This window comes from Diaphorina citri, unplaced genomic scaffold (genome assembly GCF_000475195.1).
Source record: "Diaphorina citri unplaced genomic scaffold, Diaci psyllid genome assembly version 1.1 scaffold404, whole genome shotgun sequence".
Taxonomy (NCBI): domain Eukaryota; kingdom Metazoa; phylum Arthropoda; class Insecta; order Hemiptera; family Psyllidae; genus Diaphorina; species Diaphorina citri.
Window position 1 is genome coordinate 140,887 of NW_007377839.1, and position 24,444 is coordinate 165,330.

The 24,444-nt window shown below is 38.4% G+C and overlaps 2 protein-coding genes and 1 long non-coding RNA gene across 3 annotated transcripts in view; 1 reads left to right on the forward strand and 2 right to left on the reverse strand.

Annotated features, from left to right (window-relative positions):
• LOC103508502 (LIM domain-binding protein 2) overlaps positions 1-5,067 on the reverse strand; it is a 59,764-nt gene extending 54,697 nt beyond the window's left edge. The window contains exon 1 of the mRNA XM_026823095.1: positions 4,986-5,067. Within this exon, the coding sequence (XP_026678896.1) occupies positions 4,986-5,022 (37 nt within the window). The 5' untranslated portion in view covers positions 5,023-5,067. The remainder of the gene's footprint in view (positions 1-4,985) is intronic.
• Positions 5,068-11,209: 6,142 nt separating this feature from the next.
• LOC113467097 lies at positions 11,210-14,050 on the forward strand. Its single transcript, XM_026823087.1, has 2 exons — positions 11,210-12,202; positions 12,419-14,050. Exon 2 carries the CDS (start codon positions 12,536-12,538, stop codon positions 14,048-14,050), a length of 1,515 nt encoding a protein of 504 aa, XP_026678888.1. The 5' UTR covers positions 11,210-12,202; positions 12,419-12,535.
• A 9,107-nt stretch (positions 14,051-23,157) lies between these two features.
• On the reverse strand, positions 23,158-23,833 carry LOC113467100. Its single transcript, XR_003391293.1, has 2 exons — positions 23,672-23,833; positions 23,158-23,276 (listed from the first exon to the last, which is right to left on the reverse strand). It is a non-coding gene; the product is annotated as an uncharacterized LOC113467100 (long non-coding RNA).
• Positions 23,834-24,444: the final 611 nt, after the last annotated feature.

Consider the following 24,444-nt stretch of genomic DNA (forward strand, 5'->3'; position numbering starts at 1 on the left):
CACCGTGTATAGCGGGAACAGGATAGGGAAAGCCAGGGGAAAAACATGGGGAAGTGGGAAGAAGCGGGAACACGGGGGATGAAGTACAGAGACAGAGGGATATAACATGAAGGATACAGCGGGAAGAGCGGAGGATATAGCGTTGGAAAAGCGGGAGAGGGGGATATAAAGCGGGGATAAAGGGGAGGGGGAGTGAACTTTTACCGATCGTCAGCGACAGTGACTCGCGCCGAGTTTTCCGTTACCATGGCAACCGAGTATAATTATTGAGGGGAGGGAGAGGAGAAGAAGGAGGGGAGAGCTTTTTTTTAGAATAAAAAAGAAAGAAAAAGAGAGGAATACCATATACTTCTCTCTCTTTTTCTCCTCTCGCTCTTTCTCTTCTCTCATCAAGTTTTATCAACACATCAGGGTCGAATTTACTCGGAAAAGTTGAGTGTGTGTTATGTGTGAAAAATGTGGTTGTCTGTTTTACTGTTGGCGAGACTTTTTTGACACACGATTAACTATTCAAACTTTCCGCTGCACATTTTCGAGTCTCCGTCCTTCATGATTTTCTTAGAGTTACAAATTTATTATTAGATTATGCAATTAATAAATAGATAATAAACTTTTCATTATGGTTTTCACCGGAGCTGACTGCTGACACCTGTTACAAATTTATTATTAGATTATGCAATTAATAAATAGATAATAAACTTTTCATTATGGTTTTCACCGGAGCTGACTGCTGACACCTGTTCTGCCAATAGTTTCCCCAATAATTAAATTAGGTGCAAAATTGTGATCTTATCAAATCTAACTTCTGTCTCGCTCCGCCTCCCTCTCTCTCTCTCTCTCTCTCCCTTGAGATGTGAAGTAAATCACGTGTGTTTGTTTGCCAGAATAACAAACAAACAATCTGTCTTGTACCTTTTGCCTACATCAGTTAAATACCTTTGTGATAAAAGTGAAGTGTAGTCACTTTCCAACCAAACCGACACTATTCTTATAGATACTGGCTCTGTCTCGCTCCGCCTCCCTCTCTCTCTCTCTCCCTTGAGATATGAAGTAAATCACGTGTGTTTGTTTGCCAGAATAACAAACAAACAATCTGTCTTGTACCTTTTTGCCTACATCAGTTAAATACCTTTGTGATAAAAGTGAAGTGTAGTCACTTTCCAACCAAACCGACACTATTCTTATAGATACTGGAGGTCCCGGGTTCAATTTTCTGGCGGGGTGTAAGTTTTTTCGACTCAGTACTTGAAATTCTGTCAAAAAAATAGGGAAAGTGGGTATATTTGCTTTGTCAAAAAATGGGGTAGGTATAATTGACTAGGCTGAACTGGCTGAAGTCACCATAGTGCATCCCCTTTCCTTCTCTCTCTTCTTCCACCGAAAGTTTTGTTCTATATTTCGCTTATCTCTCATCTACGTGAAGACCAGGCACTATCTAAGCAGAGGGAGTACGTGGGAGGGAACGGGGACAGTCATCTGATTCAGAACTCGAGTTCTAAATTAAATTCCAGGAATACCGATTGTCCTAGTAGATTGGCTATGAACAATGGTTTTGGCAAAGGGTCCAAAATTACTACTGATTCTAAGGTGGGTTTATTCGCTCAAACCATTTGCACGAACTTTGTTTGGTTTGTGCAATCTTCAAGCCAGCGTTCACACGCTACTATTCACTTGTCCAAATCGGCTTCCGCAGGCCAGTTTGTGCTGGACTGGCTACTGTCCTTGTGTCATCCAGTCATGAAAACGTACACCAAGTTTGTTGGCATTGGATTCAAAATTTCATTCAACCGGGTTTTCCACCGAATATGTTTCATCTTCGCATCATAAATTCCAAATCAAGTGCTCAAATGAGTTGCCTCTTTATAATCAATACGAAATAATGCCCGAGCTGATATGCAAATTTGTCTCTTCCAACCTGAGAGAATGGATATCCCGCGAAAACCGTACCTACACACTTGAATACATGTTTGAGAGTCGGACTCGATAGAATCTACGCGGTTCATTTAAAACCATTGAACAACTTGGTTCTTCGATGATTTTTTTTTTTTTTTTTTTTATTTTTTTTCCTTTCTTTTTTCAACTCCTTTTTTTTCCGAATTTTTGCCTTTTTTTTTCTTTTTCGCCCACGCTACGCAAGCGGAAAAGCCATCAGTGTTCACCCTTTCATTGCGCCCCTCCCTCGTAACCCAGACGGCTACCAAGATTCCTCGTTTTCTAGGTGGTTCCCCGACCTCTCATGGGTTAGAGGGAAAAAAATACCAACAGTCATCATTTTGAAGAAGGAAGCAGAAGAAGGAGGAGGAGGAGAAAACCGGTTTATACTGAGCATAACACATAACCAAGAGAGTACCACTGACGATCGCAGCACTTTCCCAACACACTACCACCATTCTTCAAGGCGTTTTTTTTTTTTTTTTTTTTTTTTACTTATGAAGTTTTAGCTTGCAATCTGTGTTGTTTGGGCCAAATCTTGGAATTTTAGAGTCAGTAAGTCAGTAGAAGTACCCTAGTTTTGTGATAAACAAATTGCTTCTGTAGACGCACAATAGTCGACCGTGGCACGAAACTGGATGGGTGACTGTCGACTGTCTAGGTCGGATTGTTTGCATTATCAGTAATTCAGTACCGATTCTGGTTCGCGGCAAAGAGATATATATTATTTCCTTAGCCGCATTCGGCAGAGGTGCCTTTAAGTCTAGACAGGTAAATGGAAAAAGGAAGAGCAAAAGGGCGAACTTTACTGTGAGTGAGGAGTGTTAATTTCTCTAACATTTCAACGTTATGTATCATTTTCAATTAGTACACAACACGTGGGTACTTGAGATTCTCACTTCTCAGATTTGAATCAATACTTATCACGAAATGTAATAGCATAATCAGTACTGATCACAAAATATCTCAGACTGATCCATACCAAAGAATGGGCCAGTAAGAGGAGAGAAGAAAAAAAAACTAGTCCGGGGTTAGCCAACTTAAATATTTATACACACACGGAGGTACCTATAGCAACTACACACTGAAAACTACATCATCTCTCGACGCTGCCTGGGTAATGCTAAGTGTTATGCAGGTGTCACTATCACAGACATATCTAGGAGCTGTACACACTACAGGAGACCTGGGATTTTCAATTGATCCGATTAGGTGATTTAACAAATTTGATTCTCGAGAATGAGGAACAAGACTAGTTATTTATGATCTGGTTACTGAAGTTCGATAAAATGATGTGAAATTCACCCGCGAATATTCATTGATTTGTCAAGAGTGAAGGGTGTCATCTTGATGATTATTGGAATTTAGTGTCCAGCCTGGATACAATGCCCTATTCACCTACTGAATCAGTTAAACAGTAGTTGAATTACCTACAGGTTATAGACATTTTGCCTAAGCTTTCCAAGGAGATGAATTGATTCTCGAGAATGAGGAACAAGACTAGTTATTTATGATCTGGTTACTGAAGTTCGATAAAATAAATGATGTGAAATTCACCCGCGAATATTCATTGATTTGTCAAGAGTGAAGAGTGTCATATGAGTTTCCACCAATGACTATCTTGATGATTATTGGAATTTAGTGTCCAGCCTGGATACGATGCCCTATTCACCTACTGAATCAGTTAAACAGTAGTTGAATTACCTACAGGTTATAGACATTTTGCCTAAGCTTTCCAAGGAGATGAAGGAAGGCTCGAATAATTATCCCGAATGAAAAGCAAAGGCAACTAAGTAGGAAATAAAAGAATAGGACAGAGATAGAGATGGTGACTTACCCTTGGTCTATCCGGTCAGGTCCAGGTCCCATCATCCCATGCCCTGGACCCATCCCTCCATGGAACGGGGACCCAGGAGGCAACCCAAACTGATGACTGGGGAAAGGTTGTCCCGGTGAGTTGAAGTGAGGGTTCCCACTGTTGGGCGGACCAACAAATGGAGGCCCTGAGGAGTTCGGCCGGCCAACGAATTGACCGCCTGAGGGGGAACCAAACGGGCCAGGTCCATTAAATGGCGGTCCCGCGGAATTGGAAGGAGGAGGAAAGCCCTGGGGTGGGTTAGGGCCGGGCCCAGGGGTCGATGACCCAGACGGGGCAGGGGAGGCGGTATACTGCGGTGTTGTGGACCCGGTGGCAGGGCCTGAGAAGTTCGAGTTACGAATGGCGGTCCCGCGGAATTGGAAGGAGGAGGAAAGCCCTGGGGTGGGTTAGGGCCGGGTCCAGGGGTCGATGACCCAGACGGGGCAGGGGAGGCGGTATACTGCGGTGTTGTGGACCCGGTGGCAGGGCCTGAGAAGTTCGAGTTACGACTGTCTAGGTCGGATTGTTTGCATTATCAGTAATTCAGTACCGATTCTGGTTCGCGGCAAAGAGATATATATTATTTCCTTAGCCGCATTCGGCAGAGGTGCCTTTAAGTCTAGACAGGTAAATGGAAAAAGGAAGAGCAAAAGGGCGAACTTTACTGTGAGTGAGGAGTGTTAATTTCTCTAACATTTCAACGTTATGTATCATTTTCAATTAGTACACAACACGTGGGTACTTGAGACTCTCACTTCTCAGATTTGAATCAATACTGACTGCTACTGTTATCACGAAATGTAATAGCATAATCAGTACTGATCACAAAATATCTCAGACTGATCCATACCAAAGAACGGGCCAGTAAGAGGAGAGAAGAAAAAAAAACTAGTCCGGGGTTAGCCAACTTAAATATTTATACACACACGGAGGTACCTATAGCAACTACACACTGAAAACTACATCATACTAGTCCGGGGTTAGCCAACTTAAATATTTATACACACACGGAGGTACCTATAGCAACTACACACTGAAAACTACATCATCTCTCGACGCTGCCTGGGTAATGCTAAGTGTTATGCAGGTGTCACTATCACAGACATATCTAGGAGCTGTACACACTACAGGAGACCTGGGATTTTCAATTGATCCGATTAGGTGATTTAACAAAATTGATTCTCAGTATATTTACATTTTTGTTTGCGCTGTCCGCCACGACCCTGCCTCATTGTGGCCTATCTAGTTCTTTTAGAAACAGAAAAAAGTCTATATTTACATTTTTGTTTGCGCTGTCCGCCACGACCCTGCCTCATTGTGGCCTATCTAGTTCTTTTAGAAACAGAAAAAAGTCCGAATTTCCAACTTCATCATGGGTGTTTACACAAATCACACGAAAAACCAAGTTAGTTTTATTCAAGTACACAGGGAATCCACTCCATAAGACCATTTCGACTACACAAAACACATTTAGATAAAATAATTTAGCACTTGATTAAAATAACACACGATTTATTTCTCCGTGAGGAAAACACTGACATTAATTTGATAATTTGACGTACGGGCAAATTTAAAAATTTTCTCTAAAAAATCTTTTATTACCGCTCTTGTTTTTTTTTCCCAGAGATGTAAATAAAAAGCAAACCTCTCGACGCAGGAAGCACAGCACGAGTTGCCGTGTCTACTTGAGTCAAAATTTATCTCTAACCAACGCGCAAGTGTTGAATTTTCCTTTTTTATTATTAGTACTTTGTGAATATTGAAACAAAGCTTTTGTAATTCACTTAATTTATGGCTTATTCTACCTTAAAACAGACATCCAATAATTTTCAAGTCGATTTTAGTCTTACAAATAGAGGAAATAATCAACACAAATAGATCAAGCAATTTCTGACTAGATTTTTTTCAACTTACCAAGCATTAGAGAAGAGGAGCGCTCCTTGCGGCTACCACCCGTACTACGTACGCAACACTAATTTTTTCCAAATTTTATAAAGGGAAAAACACTTTTGATTAACTTTATTTTAAAGGATTATTTAATATACAACCACCGAATCAGAACACGAATGAAAAACATAATATTTCATTAATAAAACACTCGATGTGGAAAATTAACATGGAAAGTTATTGATCACACGGAAGCCGGCGACATAATCTAATCTGGATAAGAGAAATCAACTTCAACAAGGACCAAAATTATTGGACTTGAATATTATCCCAAAACTAGACAATTTTACACAAAAAACGATGAAATATTGTTATCTCACGAATTGGGCTATTAAAGAAAAGTTTAAAATAATAAAATTTGTAGCCATTTTTACTCTAAAATAATTTATAAGTATATACACTTCATCAAAAATGAGAGTAGAGTTTAGAGATAGGTACCTACAAATGCATTTTATTTTTGTAAAAATAATACGTGAAAATATGCCGACAGATAACACTAGCACTCAAAAATTGGGCTATTAAAGAAAAGTTTAAAATAATAAAATTTGTAGCCATTTTTACTCTAAAATAATTTATAAGTACACTTCATCAAAAATGAGAGTATAGAGAGTTTAGAGATAGGTACCTACAAATGCATTTTATTTTTGTAAAAATAATACGTGAAAATATGCCGACAGATAACACTAGCACTCAAAAAATATTTTTCGAGTACTTTTATTTGTTAATAAAAAATAAAAATAAATATGGGTTTAAAAATAATACATTTCATATTTTATTCGCGTCTGAAAAATAGCACATTCACTAAACTTTTATTCACTGATCACTGTACATTGTATCACACATCAATGAATTGAGTACAGTTTAGTAAACACTAAACAATACATGGTATGTAATATAAAAAGAAGAGTATATTATAGCAGTTTTAGTGTTTGTATTTAAATATGAAAAAGAAGTGACACTGTCACCCTAAAAAATAAAAATAAAGAACTCAACACAGGAAAATCAATACTAAAAATAAACCCCACTCACTTCTATAGTCTATTTTTTATACGTTTAATGTTAACACGGAATACAAAAAAGCACTATGTGACTTTTTTTTAGCGAGGAGTTTAAAAAATAATAAAATAAACAAAAGAAGAAAAGGAAAAAATTCGTAAAACATCGGAAAATTATTTTTCTTTATACGTTTAATGTTAACACGGAATACAAAAAAGCACTATGTGACTTTTTTTAGCGAGGAGTTTAAAAAATAATAAAATAAACAAAAGAAGAAAAGGAAAAAATTCGTAAAACATCGGAAAATTATTTTTCTTCTGGAGAAAACTGTTTCCGCGGATGGGTATCTCTATTGTCTTTTTGTTATCATCGAAATTGGGCATTTAAAATATCGCGGAATTTATCTGTGTCAACTTGAAAGAAAGAACTTTAAAATTAATAGGTAAATCGTAACTATATTTTAAGTCATTAGGTACCTATCTGAAAACGTGTGCTTTCCCCTGTCCCCCGCAAAGTTCCTTCCCATTCTTTTTCATACATATTTTTTTCCAAAAGAAAACACCACCACCAGCATACCGGAGAAAAGTACTATGGCACGAACTATTGATTGACAGCAGACTGATAGGAGGGGGCATGAGAGCGCGAGAAAGGAGAACGGGAATGAAGGAGAATGAGAAGTAAGAGGGGGAGGAAAAGTGTTAGCGGCAATAGGAACAAATTTATTCCATGACTTATTCAGTTTACGCTTCAGGCATTTCACGGCAGTTGTTTAATTTGTAGTATTTTGTAGTAATTACAGAACATTGAATTTCCTGAAATGAAAATTGTGCTGCTGAGTTCAGACTTCGAAATCTGTTGGCACTAAGGCAACCGCAAAAAGTTCCTAAAGTAAAGGAGTTCACCTTTTTGTTCGCGGTATTCGGGTTTTGAACTTTATATAATAAATGAATTGCCTTCCATTATCTTTATTTTAAACACAAAATATTGTGATATAGAACATGTTCTTTACAACTCTTCCACTGAATAATTGTCAAAGGTCACATGGATGTTTCTGACCACGAAATACTGCTTGACTTGTCGATGGAAATGCTTTCTAACCACATAGTCCTTTGACAAAACACAAAGTGCACATGACTAAAATGTCGATAATTTTCTCATAATTGGCACACAAACATGAAAAGTTTGTTCTTCGAGAGAAACGTGCAAAGGTTTTTGGCAATTTTTCTTGTCTTTCCCTAAGTACCCGGTTTATATTTTTTTTCTTTCTTTTTCTCAATGTCCTAACATCTGTTTTTTTCCCCTCTGAATTTTCCTCCTGCTTACTTTGTTTTTTATTTATTTCTTAACTTGTGTATTTTCATCTTGTTATCCCTCCAATATTTCATTTTGCTCTTGTAGCCAATTCTCAGAAGTGCCAAACTAAAAAAAAAACACCCTCACTGCTCACTGTTCTCTTCGAGTTACCCGCGGGACTACTCGCCCCCGTGGGCGGACCTTGGAACGGGGAGGGACCCTGGTAGCCGGAAGGAGGACCCGAAAAATTCTGGCCCGGGTTTGGGCCAAAGTTTTGAGAGTCAGGGGGTGGCCCCTTCCACGAGACCGCAGGGTCCTCCAGTGTGGCTGGCAGCGTGATAGGTGGCGCTACGCGGCGGCTACAACCTGAAACACAACACAATACAGTGAAGCATGATGTAGCTAACTGGAAAATCTTTCCTTACTCACTAGGTATGCTCTATAAGACAAGTACTAACTATTCTAATTCTAGAGCAGGTGGGTAAGAAGGTATGTAGTTTATACCTACTTCCTTGGTTGATTCTCACTTATTATTGTTACTTGTACATTCCTCTTCCTCCTCCTCTCTCTCAATCCCTCTTTCTTTTTCTTTCCATTTCTCCCTCAATCCTTCTTTCTTTTTCTTTCCATTTCTCTCTCAATCCTTCTTTCTTTTTCTTTCCATTTCTCCCTCAATCCTTCTTTCTTTTTCTTTCCATTTCTCCCTCAATCCCTCTTCCCTTTTCTTACAATTTCCCTTTCTTCACTCTCACTCACTCACTCTCTCTCTCTCTCTCTCTCTCTCTCTCTCTCTCTCTCTCTCTCTCCTCTCTCTCCTTCTCTCTCTCCTTCTCTCTCTCCTTCTCTCTCTCTCCTTCTCTCTCTCTCCTTCTCTCTCTCCTTCTCTCTCTCTCCTTCTCTCTCTCTCCTTCTCTCTCTCTCCTTCTCTCTCTCTCCTTCTCTCTCTCTCCTCTCTTTCTCTCTCTCCTTCTCTCTCTCTCTTCTCTCTCCCTTCAAATCCACATACCTACATGTACCATTGTACCTACAGTCTGCATATGAATCAGATACAGGTCACATAAGCACCAAACTTTCTCAGCAAAGCTCCAAAGTAATTAAGGTTAGTATGTAACAAATAGGTAGCCTACCCATTAGAGACTTTTTTAGCAGATCATCAATAAGTAGATTACCTACTATTTACTCCACATTCAACAAAGATAAGTACCTACACACAAGTAGCTTTGTGACTGAAAAAAAGTCTGTTTTACTATTAAAATTAATAGGTAGGTAAGTACCTACTTGACCCCTCTATTTACATAATGTATCAAAATTTTATTAATACTTAAGTAGTTGTTAACTACCTATAGTTTCATATGGGATATGGGGCCAAAAAAGGGCACTTTGTTACTACATAGGGAGAGGGAGGGAGGGAAAGGGGCGGGAATGGGGGGGGCGAAGGGAGATAGAGCATTAAAAGAGGGAAATGGGTAATATAATTATGACGTAACTCTTCCAGAGTAAAATTTGAGTTTTTGAGTCCCTTCAATGGAGACGCAGACGCAATAAGGATTCTACTTGGAAAATCGGTGGAGTTACCGGTTAGCAGGCTGGGAAAAGTTCCAGAAAATTTCACAGGCTGAGAAAAATCCAAAGAATTTCACAGATTGAAAAAAATTACAGGGAATTTCACAGACTTAGAAAAGATTCAAGGAATTTCACAGACTGAGAAAAGTTCCAGGGAATTTCACAGACTTAAGAATTTCACAGGCTGAGAAAAATCCAAAGAATTTCACAGATTGAAAAAATTACAGGGAATTTCACAGACTTAGAAAAGATTCAAGGAATTTCACAGACTGAGAAAAGTTCCAGGGAATTTCACAGACTTAAGAAAAGTTCCAGGGAATTTCACAGCCTAAGAAAAGTTCTAGGGAATTTCACAGACTGAAAAAAGTTCCAGGGAATTTCACAGACTGAGAAAAGTTCCAGAGATTTTCACCGACTGAGAAAAGTTCCAGGGAATTTCACAGACCGAGAAAAGTTCCAGAGAATTTCACAGACTGATCCATCTGGAAAAGTTTAGAAACAGTACTTCATCAATACCTACAACCTACGTACAAATAGCTGAGATTGTATAGACATCATAGATGTAGGTAGGTATGATCCTATCAGTGGTACTTATGTGGAACTAAAGTTGAAGTTTTGCTACCTGTATGCGCTTGGTCCAATTACTTCCAAGCATCATCATGCTCAGGTTTATACCTAGTACCTATTCGTCCTATTCTAATTAGAGAGGTACCTACCCAACTCACTGGAGTTGTTTCTCGAGGCATCCATGACCAGTTCGACGGTACATCTGACAACAGTGTGGTGCAACAATCTTTGCCACGTTGCCAAACTTTGTCTCTCTGTATCCGAATCTAGAAGATATAGGTACCCGGTCTAGGTAGAGAGTACACCCAATACCTACTCAGGTGCCAATGAAACAAAAGGATTATAGAGAGAACACGTTGACACGGCTCGTGAATGAACGACTGACTTGATACCTAGCTACCTACCCTTTGGTGAGCTAATTGGACTCCATGTTGTTAAAAATAAGACGTCTAAACTAAAGGATATTTGGCGCATCCCCTAGTATTGGTGGAGATGCCAGAACTAAACTACAAAAACTATTTAATTAAAATCTTCTCAGAACAACATTGAAGAAGATGCAATTCAAATATGTGCTTAAAATGCATAATATGATGATGGGATATTTGGCACATCCTTTAGCGTCTAGCCGCTAGTATTAGTGGAGATGCCAAAACTACAAAAAACATTTAACCAAAAATCTTTTTCAAAAAATAAACCCTTAACATTTTAGTACACGTATGCAATTCACACAACTCATTATGGGATATTTGACACATCCTCTAATATTAGTGGAGACGCCAGAACTTCAAGGAACTATTTAACTAAAAATCATCTTTTCAAAATCTCAACATAACTTAACAATTGAATATAATTCAAATACTCATGTCCATGGTGCCAATGGTGGGATATTTGGCACATCCTCTGTATTGGTGGAGATGCCAAAACTACAAAAAAATATTTAACTTAAAATCTTTTCAAAAATCAAAACCTTAACATTTGAGTAAACATATAATTTAAATACCTACTTATTATGTATGAGTAATATTAACATCATGGTAGGATATTTGGCACATCCTGAAGTATTGGTGGAGATGCCAAAACTACATACATATTTAAACAAACTAAACAAATATGTACCTATACCTACCCAAAGATCGTTTAAAAAACTTTAACTTTGGATAATTGTAATTTTTTGCTCGTAAAAACATAGTCTTAAAAGTGTGTCCACACATGGTCGATCTGCCGTCGACTATGTGTGGTGAGAAATTCAAGTGTTGCGTTGTATGCATGTTCATTCTGCCACAAGAGTGCCAAGCCGCCTCCCTTGTCATTGATTCTCGTATTGAGACTTCACGTATCACGTCAGAGACTATGGAGAGAGAGAGAGAGAGAGAGAGAGAGAGAGAGAGAGAGAGAGAGAGAGAAGAGTGGCAGAGTGCGGGTGAGTGGCTGTGAATTCAAGAGTATCTCTAGCCAATGATATACATACCTATGTACCCGTGTATTCCATACATACATCGCTATTTGGATAGCTATAATAAACATCGACGTATACCTTAGGTATCTGTGGTGACCAGTACTTCACAGTGTTGCGTTGCTACGGGGGACACCTACCACTGGACCACTTACGGACGATTAGGGTTGAACAGAGCGGTCGTGGTAGATAATGTGTTCGGGTCATTTGGTGTTTAAGGTCCTTTTTAAAAAATTGAGTTTTTCACCGCCATTTTTTGTTTTCGTAGCAATGAAACAACTGCTATATTAGACGCGTGTGGTCTGTGTCGTAGCATCCCCATCTCGTAGTATGCCTCTCATCAAATTGGCGAGAACAGACAAAATACTTCCCATTTAGGAGCTGGGTCAACACGAAATGCAATCAAAGTGCATTTAATGGAACGAGCAAAGGGAACGCCACAAAGACACTGGATTGGTATTTGTGTAATTTTGACATCTCCACTAATAAGTCCTGCATTAATGTTATTGTAATATATTTTTGAGACATCCTCTAAAATCAGGGAAGATAACAAACTCATTGAATTTGTGTAATTTGGGCATCTCCACCAATAGGTATGTGCCGAAATACATTTTGTGTAATTTTGACATCTCCACCAATATCAATAAGTCCTGCATTAATGTTATGAATACCTACTCATTGAATTTGTGTAATTTGGGCATCTCCACCAATAGGTATGTGCCGAAATACATTTTGTGTAATTTTGACATCTCTACCAATAGGTATGTGCCGAAATACATTTTGTGTAATTTTGACATCTCCACCAATAGGTATGTGCCGAAATACATTTTGTGTAATTTTGACATCTCCACCAATATTATGTGCAGAATTAGTGTTATGAAGATCTCTACACATTCAATCTGTGTAATTTTGACATCTCCACCAATATGTCCCTCATTAATGTTATGAAGATCTACACATTCAATCTGTGTAATTTTGACATCCCCACCAATATGTCCCTCATTAATGTTATGAAGATCTACACATTCAATCTGTGTAATTTTGACATCCCCACCAATATGTCCCTCATTAATGTTATGAAGATCTACACATTCAATCTGTGTAATTTTGACATCCCCACCAATATGTCCCTCATTAATGTTATGAAGATCTACACATTCAATCTGTGTAATTTTGACATCCCCACCAATATGTCCCTCATTAATGTTATGAAGATCTACACATTCAATCTGTGTAATTTTGACATCCCCACCAATATGTCCCTCATTAATGTTATGAAGATCTACACATTCAATCTGTGTAATTTTGACATCCCCACCAATATGTCCCTCATTAATGTTATGAAGATCTACACATTCAATCTGTGTAATTTTGACATCCCCACCAATATGTCCCTCATTAATGTTATGAAGATCTACACATTCAATCTGTGTAATTTTGACATCCCCACCAATATGTCCCTCATTAATGTTATGAAGATCTACACATTCAATCTGTGTAATTTTGACATCCCCACCAATATGTCCCTCATTAATGTTATGAAGATCTACACATTCAATCTGTGTAATTTTGACATCCCCACCAATATGTCCCTCATTAATGTTATGAAGATCTACACATTCAATCTGTGTAATTTTGACATCCCCACCAATATGTCCCTCATTAATGTTATGAAGATCTACACATTCAATCTGTGTAATTTTGACATCCCCACCAATATGTCCCTCATTAATGTTATGAAGATCTACACATTCAATCTGTGTAATTTTGACATCCCCACCAATATGTCCCTCATTAATGTTATGAAGATCTACACATTCAATCTGTGTAATTTTGACATCCCCACCAATATGTCCCTCATTAATGTTATGAAGATCTACACATTCAATCTGTGTAATTTTGACATCCCCACCAATATGTCCCTCATTAATGTTATGAAGATCTACACATTCAATCTGTGTAATTTTGACATCCCCACCAATATGTCCCTCATTAATGTTATGAAGATCTACACATTCAATCTGTGTAATTTTGACATCCCCACCAATATGTCCCTCATTAATGTTATGAAGATCTACACATTCAATCTGTGTAATTTTGACATCCCCACCAATATGTCCCTCATTAATGTTATGAAGATCTACACATTCAATCTGTGTAATTTTGACATCCCCACCAATATGTCCCTCATTAATGTTATGAAGATCTACACATTCAATCTGTGTAATTTTGACATCCCCACCAATATGTCCCTCATTAATGTTATGAAGATCTACACATTCAATCTGTGTAATTTTGACATCCCCACCAATATGTCCCTCATTAATGTTATGAAGATCTACACATTCAATCTGTGTAATTTTGACATCCCCACCAATATGTCCCTCATTAATGTTATGAAGATCTACACATTCAATCTGTTAGTAGTCTCCCGGCATTAGTCTCTGTCTCTCTCACTCTCTCTATAATTTCAACACTATAGCCATGCCTTGCTTTGCCGGTTCCGAGGGAAGAGAGAGGGAGAGCTAGAGGTGCTCTTCTCTCTATGTTTCAATTGGGTGTTTCATCTTCTATCTATGTTTCAATTTGGTGTTTCACCGTCTTTATTTTCGTAGTTAGCGATGAAACACCTCAGCAGCTGTTTTTCTTTATTTTTAAGATAGGTAACTGTTTCACCGCCGTTTTTATTTCGTAGCAATGAAACAACTGCTACGCATGTGGTCTGTGTCGTAGCATGCTCGTGGTATGTCTCTCATCAGATGGGTGAGAAGAGACACAATACTTCCCATTTAGGTGCTGGGTCAACACGACCATATAAAATAATGTTGCTTAGTATGTCTCTAATTTATTGGTCTAGAAGAGAGATAAATGCTTTCTAATTAGGTGTTAGATCAAGAAATTACCTAGCACCAGAGAGTGAATCGAAAATTTTACCACAAAAGGAAAAGAGACTTTGGGGTAGAAGGACTTTTCAGTCTCATCCTAGCATTATAAATGAGGTACCTTCTATTCCATATAAGGAAAATGATAATCAAAGGAAAGTACTTTGGTCTTCTGCAGGAGAGTAAAGAGTATCCCTAATCCCTAGTACCTAGTACTTCTTAGGAAAGTACTTTGGTCTTCTTCAGGAGAGTAAAGAGTATCCCTAGTATTTCTAAATGGAATGTTGTCATCTCCACTATTGTTAGAGGATATGTCAAACGTTGTGTTATAGCGCCCCGTCCCAATAGGAACAGTTTAAATAGCGAAATATACCAGAAAACCCCTTGTGGATATGGGTGTCTGCTTGAGTTTGACTTTTCAACTTTTCATACTTTTGTAATAGTGGCGTCTCCACTATAATTTTACAGGATTTGCCGAAATGGGACACATGTAGCCAAATAAACTACGTATGTAGGTATTTAACAAAAAGGGGGGAAAAAACAGATAACACTATCTCCTGTTGAATAATTGGAAGTATCTTTCTGTTGTGACTTTCCAAACTTCTGTAATTTTGGTATCTCCACTAATTTTAGAACAGCTTTAGGTAAGTAAACAACTTTCAGAGCTTCAGTAGTTTTGACATCTCCACTAATATCGCATCTCACAGAATAATGGGACGTATGACTAACTCACTATTAAACGAAGAAATTGAGATCTCAAGTTATGTATAAGACTGAGAAAAGTTCCAGGGAATTTCACAGACTGAGAAAAGTTCCAGAGATTTTCACCGACTGAGAAAAGTTCCAGGGAATTTCACAGACCGAGAAAAGTTCCAGAGAATTTCACAGACTGATCCATCTGGAAAAGTCTAGAAACAGTACTTCATCAATACCTACAACCTACGTACAAATAGCTGAGATTGTATAGACATCATAGATGTAGGTAGGTATGATCCTATCAGTGGTACTTATGTGGAACTAAAGTTGAAGTTTTGCTACCTGTATGCGCTTGGTCCAATTACTTCCAATTAGAAACAGTACTTCATCAATACCTACAACCTACGTACAAATAGCTGAGATTGTATAGACATCATAGATGTAGGTACTAGGTAGGTATGATCCTATCAGTGGTACTTATGTGGAACTAAAGTTGAAGTTTTGCTACCTGTATGCGCTTGGTCCAATTACTTCCAAGCATCATCATGCTCAGGTTTATACCTAGTACCTATTCGTCCTATTCTAATTAGAGAGGTACCTACCCAACTCACTGGAGTTGTTTCTCGAGGCATCCATGACCAGTTCGACGGTACATCTGACAACAGTGTGGTGCAACAATCTTTGCCACGTTGCCAAACTTTGTCTCTCTGTATCCGAATCTAGAAGATATAGGTACCCGGTCTAGGTAGAGAGTACACCCAATACTCAGGTGCCAATGAAACAAAAGGATTATAGAGAGAACACGTTGACACGGCTCGTGAATGAACGACTGACTTGATACCTAGCTACCTACCCTTTGGTGAGCTAATTGGACTCCATGTTGTTAAAAATAAGACGTCTAAACTAAAGGATATTTGGCGCATCCCCTAGTATTGGTGGAGATGCCAGAACTAAACTACAAAAACTATTTAATTAAAATCTTCTCAGAACAACATTGAAGAAGATGCAATTCAAATATGTGCTTAAAATGCATATGTATGATGATGGGATATTTGGCACATCCTTTAGCGTCTAGCCGCTAGTATTAGTGGAGATGCCAAAACTACAAAAAACATTTAACCAAAAATCTTTTTCAAAAAATAAACCCTTAACATTTTAGTACACGTATGCAATTCACACAACTCATTATGGGATATTTGACACATCCTCTAATATTAGTGGAGACGTCAGAACTTCAAGGAACTATTTAACTAAAAATCATCTTTTCAAAATCTCAACATAACTTAACAATTGAATATAATTCAAATACTCATGTCCATGGTGCCAATGGTGGGATATTTGGCACATCCTCTGTATTGGTGGAGATGCCAAAACTACAAAAAAATATTTAACTTAAAATCTTTTCAAAAATCAAAACCTTAACATTTGAGTAAACATATAATTTAAATACCTACTTATTATGTATGAGTAATATTAACATCATGGTAGGATATTTGGCACATCCTGAAGTATTGGTGGAGATGCCAAAACTACATACATATTTAAACAAACTAAACAAATATGTACCTATACCTACCCAAAGATCGTTTAAAAAACTTTAACTTTGGATAATTGTAATTTTTTGCTCGTAAAAACATAGTCTTAAAAGTGTGTCCACACATGGTCGATCTGCCGTCGACTATGTGTGGTGAGAAATTCAAGTGTTGCGTTGTATGCATGTTCCCCAAAGATCGTTTAAAAAACTTTAACTTTGGGTAATTGTAATTTTTTGCTCGTAAAAGCATAGTCTTAAAAGTGTGTCCACACATGGTCGATCTGCCGTCGACTATGTGTGGTGAGAAATTCAAGTGTTGCGTTGTATGCATGTTCAATGTTCATGTTCATTATGCCACAAGAGTGCCAAGCCGCCTCCCTTGTCATTGATTCTCGTATTGAGACTTCACGTATCACGTCAGAGACTATGGAGAGAGAGAGAGAGAGAGAGAGAGAGAGAGAGAGAGAGAGAGAGAGAGAGAGAGAGAGAGAGAGAGAGAGAGAGAGAGAGAGAGAGAGAGAGAGAGAAGAGTGGCAGAGTGCGGGTGAGTGGCTGTGAATTCAAGAGTATCTCTAGCTAATGATATACCTATGTACCCGTGTATTCCATACATACATCGCTATTTGGATAGCTATAATAAACCTCGACGTATACCTTAGGTCTTAGGTATCTGTGGTGACCAGTACTTCACAGTGTTGCGTTGCTACGGGGGACACCTACCACTGGACCACTTACGAACGATTAGGGTTGAACAGAGCGGTCGTGGTAGATAATGTGTTCGGGTCATTTGGTGTTTAAGGTCCTTTCTAAAAAATTGAGTTTTTCACCGCCATTTTTTGTTTTCGTAGCAATGAAACAACTGCTATATTAGACTCGTGTGGTCTGTGTCGTAGCATACCCATCTCGTAGTATGCCTCTCATCAAATTGGCGAGAACAGACAAAATACTTCCCATTCAGGAGCTGGGTCAACACGAAATGCAATCAAAGTGCATTTAATGAAACGAGCAAAGGGAACGCCACAAAGACACTGGATTGGTATTTGTGTAATTTTAACATCTCCACCAATAAGTCCTGCATTAATGTTATTAATACCTACTCATTGAATTTGTGTAATTTGGGCATCTCCACCAATAGGTATGTGCCGAAATACATTTTGTGTAATTTTGACATCTCCACCTAACCAATAGGGCGCCCGGTTTGTGGTAATTTGGAGAGACTTTAAATTGATGTATGGAGAATAGAATCTACCATAATTCTACACAGTATGTAGATTCGTAGAAGCTTAACCCATCCTTTAGGGCTGTAGCCCCTACATCTAAGCCTCAGATTGGGCTTTTTGTGTATGATACTTTACACTGTAGATAACTACGTACGTTAGAACTGATGAAATAATAAAGTAGCCATATGAAATATTGTTTTCAAGTAGCATTTAATCACACTTGATGGGCGATTAAGAGGGGGTTTTGCCTGCACGCTTTAGCTTCAAGCCCCCGTTTTTTTCTTCCCTCTAGTTTACTTATTAGGCTGAGTGCCTCCCATTACATTACATTGAAATGGGGGTCTTTTCTGACAAAATCCCTGTGTGCGGAGTCCAGTATGTAGGACTGAATGCGACTCTACTGGGAATTGAACCTGTACAAGTTTAGTATCATAGCTAAGGAGTTGTTCAACAAATATTACCCGTCCTCAACTTCAGGGTCTGTATCCGAGTCCCAATTGTTATCGCCTTCTCGTTTGCTAACAGCTTTACTTTCTTCCGGATCCGCGCATAGGTTTTTGAACAGCAACTTCTCCAGACATGCTACCCTTTGCTTCTTGGTACACATAGCACCTGTAATGGCACCCATTTCTATCTTAGAGAACAGAGAGGATATAAGAACAGGTAGTTCATCGCTGTTCAGCAACCAAGTGTGCGTCCACTCACTCAAGCGGTAAAGATGGAGAGAGGGAGAGAGAGAGAGGGAAAGGCGTCGTCCTCCAAGGAAAGAAAAACGAGTTTTTGATAAAAGAATTTTGTTTTCTCGCAAACCATCACACGGTGAAGCCGGGTTTGGATTTAGATTATCCAATCCACATCCACCAAATCAATTGACATCGATCTCCACATAATTTTCGGGGTCGAGTGGATTGGAACACATCACAATACATGCCTTCAGGAGAGGAGGATGTGATAGGAGAAAGCCGAAATTTTTGATCTTTCCATGGCGAACATGAAGACTGTTCTATGAAAAAAATAATTCCTAGTTGAGCGGTGACAAAAAAAAAAGATTTGTTTGTGCTTTGACGGTCAAACTTCTTCAATCAAGTACTACGGTCATATCATGCTCCATTTTCGCCTACGCCTAATATACTTTTGAGACATCCTCTAAAATCAAGGAAGATAACAAAACTTTGTTTGTAGTATTGTCATCTCCACTGATTTTAGAGATTGTGCTTGAAGTCCGTCTGCAAAGATGTTATCTACATTTCGGCAAACAGTATGATACTTGGGATTAGATCATGTTAACAGAAAAGCCATTCTCTGCCATCTAACTCTTTAAAGTGACCAACTAAATCACCTTGGAGAGTCGTGGGTTTGTATTCAGCACGGCACTGAGTTTAAAAGTTAAGCTTCCTTCCAGGAACGTCTAGTTTTCTCCTATCCTTCTTGTCGCTTTCGGAACGATACAACTAGAACGATAAAACGGAGTTGCAGTTCCCTCTATCAAAACCTCCACTAATAAAAGAAAACACCCAAAAACCATGATGGAAACTTCGTGCGGTGCCAGATTTGAGGGACCAAAAAATCTATACCTACATAGGTATATCTAACAGATATAAACATATTACACAGATATAGGTAAGTATACAGAAATAATTATATTCAGAATATTTTAACCAAGCCCGACCTTGAATTATTCAAGAAGTCTCCCCACCTCTCTCTATTTCTGTCTCTCTCCTCCATGTGCATTCAATAGTCTCCCGGCATTAGTCTCTGTCTCTCTCACTCTCTCTATAATTTTAACACTATAGCCATGCCTTGCTTTGCCGGTTCCGAGGGAAGGGACGCCTAGAGGTGCTCTTCTCTCTATGTTTCAATTGGGTGCTTCATCTTCTATCTATGTTTCAATTTGGTGTATCACCGTCTTTATTTTCGTAGGTAGCGATGAAACACCACAGCAGCTGTTTTTCTTTATTTTTAAGATAGGTAACTGTTTCACCGCCGTTTTTATTTCGTAGCAATGAAACAACTGCTACGCATGTGGTCTGTGTCGCAGCATGCTCGTAGTATGTCTCTCATCACATGGGCGAGAAGAGACACAATACTTCCCATTCAGGTGCTGGGTTAACACGACCATATGAAATAATGTTGCTTAGTATGTCTCTAATTTATTGGTCTAGAAGAGATATAAATGCTTTCTGATTAGGTGTTAGATCAAGAAATTTTCTAGCACCAGAGAGTGAATCGAAAATTTTACCACAAAAGGAAAAGAGACTTTTGGGGTAGAAGGACTTTTCAGTCTCATCCTAGCACTATAAATGAGGTACCTTCTATTCCATATAAGGAAAATGATAATCAAAGGAAAGTAGGTAGATTCGTAGAAGCTTAACCCATCCTTTAGGGCTGTAGCCCCTACACCTAAGCTTCAAATTGGGCTTTTTGTGTATGATACTTTACACTGTAGATAACTACGTACGTTAGAACTGATGAAATAATAAAGTAGCCATATGAAATATTACAGTAGGTAGATTCGTAGAAGCTTAACCCATCCTTTAGGGCTGTAGCCCCTACACTTAAGACTCACATTGGGCTTTTTGTGTATGATACTTTACACTGTAGATAACTACGTACGTTAGAACTGATGAAATAATAAAGTAGCCATATGAAATATTGTTTTCAAGTAGCATTTAATCACACTTGATGGGCGATTAAGAGGGGGTTTTGCCTGCACGCTTTAGCTTCAAGCCCCCGTTTTTTTCTTCCCTCTAGTTTACTTATTAGGCTGAGTGCCTCCCATTACATTACATTGAAATGGGGGTCTTTTCTGACAAAATCCCTGTCTTCCCTCTAGTTTACTTATTAGGCTGAGTGCCTCCCATTACATTACATTGAAATGGGGGTCTTTTCTGACAAAATCCCTGTGTGCGGAGTCCAGTATGTAGGACTTGAATGCCTCCCAAATGCGACTCTACTGGGAATTGAACCTGTACAAGTCTAGTATCATAACTAAGGAGTTGTTCAACAAATATTACCCGTCCTCAACTTCAGGGTCTGTATCCGAGTCCCAATTGTTATCGCCTTCTCGTTTGCTAACAGCTTTACTTTCTTCCGGATCCGCGCATAGGTTTTTGAACAGCAACTTCTCCAGACATGCTACCCTTTGCTTCTTGGTATTGAGGAGAGCCGTGAATTTTCCGAACAGAATTTGCTCACCACGGATTTTGGCGTCGGTAAATTCTTCCAATGTTTGAAGCAGCTCGGAGTTCTCTGTAAATGAGTAATCAATATTTTATTTATGTAATAAATAAATATTTGTAACTTGAAAGGTAACTTGCCTGCCTTGTAAGTTTTGTAAGCGCTAGGTCGCGTTTTATTCCCGCCCGGGCGAAGTTTCTCCCTATCTGATAAGGTTCGTTCTCGGAACGGCTGTAAGCTCTACTTCTATTTCAATCAAAATTTCAAATCTAATTAAGTAGAATAAAATTCAATACCTAACTTAGTTGGAATTCGAACGGGCGTTCTCTCGCTTACCAGGCGGATGTCTTAACCACAACTGTAATGAGAATAGGATCTTGAGTGGAAGGTATCTTACTACCCACTTGGTGAAGTTAATGCCAGAGGTGTTCTCTACCACCTAACCTCTTAGAACTTTATTGTTATGTGGTCAACTTTTCGAATAAAGAAGCATACAGTTCCATGCCTTGGCTGGGATTGAACTCCCTCTAAAATCAAGGAAGATAACAAAACTTTGTTTGTAGTATTGTCATCTCCACTGATTTTAGAGATTGTGCTTGAAGTCCGTCTGCAAAGATGTTATCTACATTTCGGCAAACAGTATGATACTTGATACTCTGGATTAGATCATGTTAACAGAAAAGCCATTTTCTGCCATCTAACTCTTTAAAGTGACCAACTAAATCACCTAGGAGAGTCGCGGGTTTGTTTTCAGCACGGGACTGAGTTTAAAAGTTAAGCTTCGTTCAAGGAACGTCTGGTTTTCTCCTATCCTCCTTGAGTTGCAGTTCCCTCTATCAAAACCTACATTAATAAAAGAAAACACCCAAAAACTATGATGGAAACTTCGTGCGGTGCCAGATTTGAGGGACCAAAAAATCTATACCTACATAGGTATATCTAACAGATATAAACATATTACACAGATATAGGTAAGTATACAGAAATAATTATATTCAGAATATTTTAACCAAGCCCGACCTTGAATTATTCAAGAAGTCTCCCCACCTCTCTCTATTTCTGTCTCTCTCCTCCATGTGCATTCAATAGTCTCCCGGCATTAGTCTCTGTCTCTCTCACTCTCTCTATAATTTTAACACTATAGCCATGCCTTGCTTTGCCGGTTCCGAGGGAAGGGACGCCTAGAGGTGCTCTTCTCTCTATGTTTCAATTGGGTGCTTCATCTTCTATCTATGTTTCAATTTGGTGTATCACCGTCTTTATTTTCGTAGGTAGCGATGAAACACCACAGCAGCTGTTTTTCTTTATTTTTAAGATAGGTAACTGTTTCACCGCCGTTTTTATTTCGTAGCAATGAAACAACTGCTACGCATGTGCTTGCTACCTGTTTCTTTCAAACCTAAATTTCAGGCTGGTATCTTCCCTGTTTAAAGTCCCCAAGCCAGACTAAGCTGGCACATACACTACAGTTACATACTGGTGGTATAAACAGACTGTTTTCTATTCTTCACTTACTGTGCCTTTCCAAGCAGCATTGTCATCCAAAATGGAAATAGTCACGTTATTTTACCAGTGGATTCCCTTTGCACTCAAGCTTGCTATCTATTTCTTTAGTATGAGAAATTTCAGGCTGGTATCTTCCCTGTTCAAAGTCCCCAAGCCAGACTAAGCTGGCACATACACTACAGTTACATATATAAACTACAACTGGTGGTATAAACAGACTGTTTTCTATTCTTCACTTACTGTGCCTTTCCAAGCAGCATTGTCATCCAAAATGGAAATAGTCACGTTACAAAATTTTACGAGTGGATACCCTTTGCACTCAACCTTGCTACCTATTTCTTTAGTATGGGAAATTTCAGGCTGGTATCTTCCCTGTTTAAAGTCCCCAAGCCAGACTAAGCTGGCACATACACTACAGTTACATATATAAACTACAACTGGTGGTATAAACAGGGTGTTTTCTATTCTTCACTTACTGTGCCTTTCCAAGCAGCATTGTCATCCAAAATGGAAATAGTCACGTTGGAATCATGCCAGGTAGTTTTCACTTGCACACTGTTCCCATGGTCTATAATCGGCAAATTACAGATGTAGGTCTCCATTGGAGATAAGGACTATCATCTCATCATGATTGGGGATTTTTGGGTTTCTCCTGAAAGTTTGGAAGGATTAAATCAGAGCTGTTCACAGCCAAACTAGACCCCAGTGCTAACTTCATCAATGAGGTCTTCCTCACTTGGCTATGGCTACTCTATTGTGAAAAGGTGGGCCCATTAATAGGTATTATCTCTTGAGAGGTTCTTCTAATGAAAATGCATCATCTCATCATGATTGGGGATTTGGGTTTCTCCTGAAAGTTTGAAAGGATTAAATCAGAGCTGTTCACAGCCAAACTAGACCCCAGTGCTAACTTCATCAATGAGGCCTTCCTCACTTGGCTATGGCTACTCTATTGTGAAAAGGTGGGCCCATTAATAGGTATTATCTCTTGAGAGGTTCTTCTAATGAAAATGCTACTGAGACCATGGTAAAGTAAAAACTACATACCTCAAAAAGCAGCAGTAAATATGGTTTCTCTGGAATAGGTATACTGATTCTGGATTATTTGGTAATCTTCTTGTTTCTTGTTCTGGAATATTTTTTATTTTGGTATTTTTGGTAGGTACTTGACAGTCTTGACTAATGACTATTTGTTTTGTATTTCAAATTTCAACTAGGTAATTTTTCTGAAATGAAGGAGTGAAAGGGATGTTGATAAACAAAACAAACATGGCGGAGATATTTTCAGTGTCGGATTAATTATTTCGAGTTTCGATGTTGATTTCACTGTCTTTTTGTGTAGAACGCAGCATTAATTCTGGAATATTTTTTATTTTGGTATTTTTGGTACTTGACAGTCTTGACTAATGACTATTTGTTTTGTATTTCAAATTTCAACTTTCAACTAGGTAATTTTTCTGAAATGAAGGAGCGAAAGGGATGTTGATAAACAAAACGAACATGGCGGAGATATTTTCAGTGTCGGATTAATTATTTCGAGTTTCGATGTTGATTTCACTGTCTTTTTGTGTAGAACGCAGCATTATGTGAAAGTTTGAACTACTTTTACCATTTAAAATTACATACCCAGTTTTAATTAAATCATTCATTGAAAAAAATACATAATATTTATGTTGTAGAAATCATCTAAAAAATAACCCAAAGTTTTTAAAATTCTCCGGCACTGATAAAAATAAACAAATTTGAATCAACCAATAGGAAGTTTGAAGCTGAGCTGAAAACGTTATTCGTTGCTAACTTCTCAAAAGTTCTGCTTTTTC

Bases quoted from the DNA above. Each gene is read 5' to 3' on its own strand.
- LOC113467097 (XM_026823087.1), top strand. From the start codon at position 12,536: ATGTCCCTCATTAATGTTATGAAGATCTACACATTCAATCTGTGTAAT.